General features: G+C 42.2%; 3 protein-coding genes across 3 annotated transcripts in view; 2 read left to right on the top strand and 1 right to left on the bottom strand.

The window, feature by feature from the left end:
- Window positions 1–1,283: 1,283 nt before the first annotated feature.
- SARC_06472 (hypothetical protein) lies at window positions 1,284–3,151 on the top strand. The gene is made up of 7 exons (XM_014299616.1): window positions 1,284–1,634; window positions 1,757–1,826; window positions 1,926–1,994; window positions 2,108–2,188; window positions 2,289–2,375; window positions 2,508–2,643; window positions 2,742–3,151. Exons 1-7 carry the CDS (start codon window positions 1,414–1,416, stop codon window positions 2,981–2,983), a joined length of 906 nt encoding a protein of 301 aa, XP_014155091.1. The 5' UTR covers window positions 1,284–1,413; the 3' UTR covers window positions 2,984–3,151.
- SARC_06471 (lysyl-tRNA synthetase) lies at window positions 3,144–6,029 on the bottom strand. The gene is made up of 3 exons (XM_014299615.1): window positions 4,879–6,029; window positions 3,581–4,119; window positions 3,144–3,400 (listed from the first exon to the last, which is right to left on the bottom strand). Exons 1-3 carry the CDS (start codon window positions 5,909–5,911, stop codon window positions 3,248–3,250), a joined length of 1,725 nt encoding a protein of 574 aa, XP_014155090.1. The 5' UTR covers window positions 5,912–6,029; the 3' UTR covers window positions 3,144–3,247.
- Window positions 6,030–6,485: 456 nt separating this feature from the next.
- SARC_06470 (hypothetical protein) overlaps window positions 6,486–7,014 on the top strand; it is a 3,449-nt gene continuing 2,920 nt past the window's right edge. The window contains exon 1 of the mRNA XM_014299614.1: window positions 6,486–6,966. Within this exon, the coding sequence (XP_014155089.1) occupies window positions 6,586–6,966 (381 nt within the window). The 5' untranslated portion in view covers window positions 6,486–6,585. The remainder of the gene's footprint in view (window positions 6,967–7,014) is intronic.

Raw genomic sequence — 7,014 nt, 5'->3', positions numbered from 1 at the left:
TATACATATACATATACATATACATGTACATATACATACACACAACACGACACACACACACATATATATATATATATATATATATATGTAGTTGGTAGGACTCTGTATGAATACTACATACCATAAGCTCTACAAGTGATTGTCGTAATTCTCAACCAATCTTAGTTCACTTGTCAATACCTTTCGTTATATAATCACATCATACTGTCGAATCCATTGTACCACTTAAATATATAGAAAACTTTCTCAGTGAAAAGGTAACAAACCTTGCATGCGCGCTTGACAATAGTTGCTGGTGCTGAAAGGTCAGATAGGTAGGTACCATTGACCTGGCAATCTTCAATCTGCATGATTAACATTGATATACTCGCTGCGATTGGATCGAGCACCTCCTGCATGCTCTTAGTGTAAATCCTTGCCATCTTGTCGATTCTATTAGCACACGGAACCGATTTGTTTAGGAATGTAGGAAGGCTGTATTTTGTCTATTGGATGTCCGATACTGATGTATGCAACTATCGATACTGATATTCAATCATTAAATCAAAATTATCTGAAGTATTTTTTTAACACGAGACATAGAAAACAACTTTTTCGGACGGAGAGAAAGGCTGAATCCCGCTTCAGTGAAGGTCATACTGATAAAGTGTCAAATTCAATGTCTTATCGCGCAAGATCTATGTGTGCTGTATTTTTACGCCAGATTTTATTGATTACCCAATGATCTTTCTTCGTAGATTAAAAATATGTACAAACCAAGTTTTCAGAAGTTTCTGTACCTTGTTTAGAAAGCTGTGGGTTGTTTGCGGGAAATTGGTTTTGTGGCCAAGAAAAACGTACACCGTCCACCGTCCACCGTCCACGGCTTCGTGTGATCGCTTCTATTTATCAGACAGGAGGGGAAGGCTATGTTCAAGAGCTGTTATGCTTCTTTTGATATTTATTCAAAAAGCCGGTAACATATTCTTAAAACACTGATAAATACTGTAAAATACAATGCTGAGTTTCAGAAAATGTCCTTCGGACGTAATATAGTGAACTTTTCATGCCGGCCTAAAAAAGACAGAACTTTGACAAAAAAAAGGGCATCGGTGGTGCTTCTCTAAATAAATAAAAAAGTTCGAACTTGTGGCATGTGCCCTGAACTTTATGAGGTTATTACTTATCTATTGACGGTAGACGTCCGATCTACAGATTTCGCAATTCTTTAGAGTCTCTCTCTACAGTAGAGAGAGGGTCATGCGTCCGTCCGTCCGTCCGAACTATTCTCTAGAGAGGGTCATGAAAAAATCGACACTTCTTAGGAGTCGTGTTTCAATTTATTTATCATACTTCGACAGCATTTATTTATGTGCACACTGTTGACAGTGAAGAGTGAAGCAAGCTGTCAGAAATAAGCATACGAATGAAACAATGATGACTACCGAGCTAACGGCAGAACAAATACGTCAATATCATGACGAAGGGTACTTGGTGGTTGAGAACTTCGCGTCCGATGAAGAATGCCAAGCATTAAAAGGACGCATGGCGGAGCTCATCTCGGACTGGAACGTAGAGGACACTTCCGTTTTTACAACTAAAGAGCAAGCCAGAACGAGTGATGATCACTTCATGGACTCAGCTAACCGAATAAGGTGTTTCTTTTCTCCAATTCTTTCTAGATCCAAGGGTGTATATATCCGTTAAAAACCACTCTTCAATAGATAAAGCCCTCTCAATAATTCAAGTTGTCTAAATGTTCCCCCTATTTGTATAGTTTCTTCCTAGAGGAGGACGCCGAAAAGAATGGAATGCTGCAAAAAGATAAATCACACGCTATAAACAAGGTACAATGGGTTGTGATGTTCGTTTCTTTCTATTTTTCTCTCTCCGTTTGTCACGACCTCAGACTCTAATCATGCCTTTAACGTTCCGTCACAACATAGGCTGGGCATGCCCTTCACATTCATGACCCCGTGTTTAAGAACTTCGTGCAGTCTGGTAAAGTGAGTTCGGTAAGTATCTCGTTTTACAGTCCATGGCTTTGCCCATTTTGTGGTCTTCAATTTTTCCCTTTTCAGCTGAATTACAACGTATAGACTTATATCTTTACCATTTCATTGAGTAGGCAGTGCACAAGATGGGGTATAAATCACCATCCCTGGTGCAGTCGATGTACATCTTCAAACAGCCAAAGATTGGAGGCGAGGTATGCTAAAACTCCGGATTTCCGGATTTGTACGTCGAAAATTGTGCAATCGAGAAATTAGCTGTATATATCACTTCACCTCCTATTTTTTTTTCGCCAGGTCACTGAACATCAAGACTCATCTTTCCTGACGACCAACCCGCCGAGTTGCTTGGGCTTGTGGGTGGCGCTAGAAGATGCGACACTAGTATGTATAGGCTCCTTCGATATATGCTTCGATGTATTTTAGAGGCTACTTACTACACCTCCAATGTTCTACGACAAATTTGTTCCAAATTAATTATCAAACCTGTAAAGCAATCTCGTTTTGTGTTTGTAGGAGAATGGGTGTTTATGGGGTAGACCAAAAAGCCATAAGGGTGGGGTTTACTCCTACTTCACACGCAATACCAATCCGAATTGGAAAGAAGACGGCGAAACTAGGATGGTTATGAAGCCGACCAGCACAGCACCAGGTGAGGTTATTCAACTGTCTTCGTTTAGATCTGAATAGTGATTTGTGTTTCCATATTACACACGTTCTAATCTAAATTTTTGAAATTCCTGTCACCAGACCCCAAAACGGAAGGTGATTCATACGTGCCCCTCATGATGAAAGCAGGGGACGCTGTTTTCCTGCACGGTGCTTTCATGCATAAGAGCTATGCAAACAAATCTGGGAAAGCACGACATAGCTTCCAGTTGCATTTAGTGGAAGGCCCGTCCGGTGGAGCGCAGTGGAGTGAAGGAAACTGGTTACAATATCCACCAGGCCAGTCATTCGCACAATTCGAGAACTACCCACAGGACATTTAAAACAGAGCTGAGAATGTATTCGATTTTCAAACTCACCACCGCATATTAGCTGGCGTGTTGCGATATAACGAGTCTGCTTCATTAATATGCAGGTGTGGTTTAAATCGATATTTTGATAGATTCGAGAGGTTTCGGCACTTTCGAATAAATATAAACAGTGCTTTGGTCTAAAACTAATTAACACTTTATTAAGTCCAACATGAAGCAAGATGCCTGTCCTAATTTGCCATTCTGTACGTAGAACTTACGGAAGTGTTCAGCAAATTACTCGTCTTTAGGCTTTAGCGCAGGGAAACAGAGTACGTCCTTAATGTTTTGACTATCAGTTAAAAACATAGTCAAGCGGTCCATACCCATACCCCAACCACCAGTAGGTGGTAGACCATATTCTAAAGCAGTGCAGAAGGTCTCGTCAACCTAAAACATATCAATATGACGAAAGACATCAAAAACTGCTCAACAGGTAGCGTAGAAGGACTGGCAATAGAAGCGATGCACCACTTCGACCATAAAATAAAAAAAGTTTGACAAACACAAAACCGAGAAGTGGACTGCAGCGTGAATTAGTTATGTAAAGAATTAGCCACAGTAACATACCATTTGTGCTTCGTCATCACCCATGTTGATATCCTTAGCCTGCTGTTGGAATCGTTCACGCTGTACAGCGGGGTCGTTCAACTCTGTGTATGCGTTGCAAATCTCCTTGGTAGCCACGAAACATTCGAAACGTTCTGTCAATCCAGGCATTGATCGATGCCACTTGGCCAGTGGACTCATAACTTCTGGGTGATCACAGATGAATGTGGGGTTGATACAGTCTACTTCGATAAAGTCACCCACAAGCTTGTCCAGCATACGAGCGGTTGTTCGGGGAGCTGAACAGTCTACATTGTGTTTCACCAATAACTTATCCAGAAATTCGCGTGCCTCATCTTCACTGAGCTTTGACGAGTCCGGGAATTTACAGTCTAGCTTTTCCTCTAGCGTAGAGATCATTGATACGCGCTTGAAAGGAGGAGTGAAGTCAATCTCAACAGGTTCCTCGTCAGGGCCATTCATGTGGTATTTAATCTTGTAGCTTCCCTTCAAGGCCAATACCATACCAGATACAAGCTCCTCAGTCATGTTGATAAGATCTAACAAGTGGGGGGGGGTATAAGAGGGTCAGCTACAGCGATAGAATGATGCTGAGATATTGCGATGATAGTTCAATGAATAAGAACGGTATCTTTTACTCTTCGCAAATCTCTGGTCAAATCGTGTTCTAGCAACAACTTGCTAATTTCGAGACATCGTCTAAATAAAAGACAAATATCCTGAAGTAGTGAACGCAACACGAGCAGTATACGGGACGAGCTATCTACTATTGTTGGAGAACACATGTTGGCCATTCAGAGCGATAGGAAGTGAATGTTCGGCGTTTGCTTTTCTGCAGAATCCGCTTACAAAAAGTAGTTCCGATCTTATAACAAGAAAGACTTGACACTGAAGGGTAAAAATGTCATCAGGCATTGGACGTACTACATATGTAAAACAGCGTGGTTTGTTCAAAGTAGGTCTACAAGTGAGGATAAAAATGAAAATGGAGAAACCCAGTTAATTTTCACAACCTAGCATAGAACTTTCAAGCGATATAAGGTAGCATACGATACAAAAGATTAAAATAATTCGACAGGATGCCCAGAGATAGAAGCTACAATAAACTAGCCAACACCGTATACCTCCGCACAACCAATAAATCATAAACGGCGAAGGTGCCCCGCCCATTCATCAATGATATTATTGATACACCTATAATATTGAATCAGAAATATTGCGTACAGTATGTCCGAACTGACGAGCAGGCTAACTCGTCGCAACACCAAGTACAATAAACAGATACACGTGATACATACCATGGTAATCAGCATAGGCCATATAGAATTCGCAAGTAGTGAATTCCGGGTTGTGCGTCAGATCAATTCCTTCATTACGGAACTGACGACCGCATTCGTATACTCGATCCAAACCACCCACAACCAACATTTTGAGGTATAACTCGGGTGCGATTCGCATGAACATATCGATCTTAAGATCGTTGTGGAAAGTCTTGAAAGGCTTTGCCGCAGCGCCACCGGGGATGGCATTTAACATTGGTGTCTCAACTTCCAAGAAGTCTCGATCGTCTAAATATCTACGCAAGTACTGGATGATGCGAGATCGCATGGTCAAACTCTGTCGCGTCTTGGGGTTCACCAGCAAGTCCAGCCATCGCATACGGTATCTCAGCTCCTGGTCCTTCAAGCCGTAGTGGTCGTTGGGAATGGCATGCAGACATGGGGCGAGAAGTTGAAACTTATTTGGGATGATAGAAAGTTCACCGCGCTTAGTCTTGGCAGGTACACCAACGACACCCACACAGTCACCACGGCGGATGTTACCGTGCACTGCCTCAAAGTCCTCCATCTCACGCGCATCCGCCATAACCTGGCATTTGTTACCCATACCAGTCAAATCGTAGAAGATGAGCTTATTACCAGACGCACGCTTGGAGTGGATGCGACCCGATACCGATACAGAGTCACCCTCAGCCCTCTGTCCGGGTTCTAGGTTCGCGTATTTCGCGTTGAAGGCCTCAATCGAGATGGTCACGTGAAATTTATGGGGGTAGGGTTCGACTGTACCTGATTTCTTCATGGCTTGTACCATCTTGTTACGCAACTCAAAGTACTGACGGGGATCCAAATTGGCCTCGTCTGCCTCCTCATCGTGCACAGATGCTTTGCGGGCTTCAGTTGGGGCACTGGCCGCTTTGGCAGCCTTTTCCTTGGCCTTCTGGTCGGCTTTGCACATGCGCTTCCATTCACTCTTACTGTACTGTGGTTCACCATCTTCACCCACGGGAATGGGGGGAAGCGCAGGCGCGCGTTGCTTATCCGCTTCAGACATTTGTTTACAGCTTAGAAAATTGTTGAAGGTGTTCACTCTGAAATTTATACAACGTGGGTCTGGTACAAATATCAAATTTGTATTTTTGCGAGTATATGTATTTTAAAAATATTTTAGGGTGTGTACAACACTCTCTTGTGGGGGCTCTGGAGTGACTGGGGCCTCTCTACTAAATGGTAGGGTCTGAGTCTCCGGGCTACGTGGTCGTCACTCGTCGCTAACGGGTGACGACGGACGTCGGACGGCCGACCCCCGACGGACCCACAGACTCGCGTAAATACTCTATACAATATACATTTAAATACATACGTGAATTTTGGGGCATGGGTCATGTGGGACGGACGCCGCCGATGTTTCTTGTTTACTATTTTTATTATTTTATTTTTATAAAAAGTAAAAACAAACAAAAACAAAAACAAAACTGTCTAATTTTTTTTTCAAAAACAAACAAACAAACCCTTTATTAAAAAAAAAATCTTCTAGACAAAAAATAAGACTCAACTTGTTAGTTCGAGGCCGAGAGCTAAATAGTAAATACATGCTATATTATTTATGTTACAATTTTAAGGAACACCTTATACACAGACGATGTCAATACCAAGAGAGTACATAACTCTCTAGATAGCGTGGTACTAGAGAGACTAACTTAACCAAGTTTGAAGTACGAAACAACCATGTCCAAACGAGTGCAATTTGATCCGGTTATCGAGACTAAGACAATAGAAGTCGAAGACAAGACCGAATCTCACGGCCAGGACAGTACTGTACTGCAAGGTATAGAGATCAAAGACACTTCGTATGGGCTGGCTGGTAGGGGCATGGGTGAGGTTTCTAGAGATGTCGACGAAGATAGTGGAGGCAGTGATGACGAAGCCGCTGATAAGAAAGGAGTGCTCAAGTATAATATTTTGGATGTAAGGGATGTTGAAGGCCAAGAAGACGCAACTGAGAAGTACAGTGAAGTAGGAGTCAAGATAACGCCGTTTAATTTGGAAGAAGAAGAAGAGGAAGGCCATTTTGACGCCTCTGGAAACTATGTGTTTGGGAAAGATAAGGTATTTATATACCACAGTAACCAGCATAGATAGAAAATGATATATATA

This window comes from Sphaeroforma arctica (assembly GCF_001186125.1).
Source record: "Sphaeroforma arctica JP610 unplaced genomic scaffold supercont1.463, whole genome shotgun sequence".
Classification (NCBI taxonomy): Eukaryota; class Ichthyosporea; order Ichthyophonida; genus Sphaeroforma; species Sphaeroforma arctica.
This window is presented reverse-complemented; position numbering and strand designations above follow the sequence as displayed.

Coding starts and splice junctions, on each gene's coding strand:
- SARC_06472 (XM_014299616.1), top strand. CDS start 1,414: ATGATGACTACCGAGCTAACGGCAGAACAAATACGTCAATATCATGAC. Junction 1,827..1,925: donor AATCACACGCTATAAACAAG/GTACAATGGGTT, acceptor GTCACAACATAG/GCTGGGCATGCCCTTCACAT. Junction 1,995..2,107: donor AGTCTGGTAAAGTGAGTTCG/GTAAGTATCTCG, acceptor TTCATTGAGTAG/GCAGTGCACAAGATGGGGTA.
- SARC_06471 (XM_014299615.1), bottom strand. CDS start 5,911: ATGTCTGAAGCGGATAAGCAACGCGCGCCTGCGCTTCCCCCCATTCCC. Junction 4,120..4,878: donor GGCCTATGCTGATTACCATG/GTATGTATCACG, acceptor CCCACTTGTTAG/ATCTTATCAACATGACTGAG. Junction 3,401..3,580: donor GTGATGACGAAGCACAAATG/GTATGTTACTGT, acceptor GATATGTTTTAG/GTTGACGAGACCTTCTGCAC.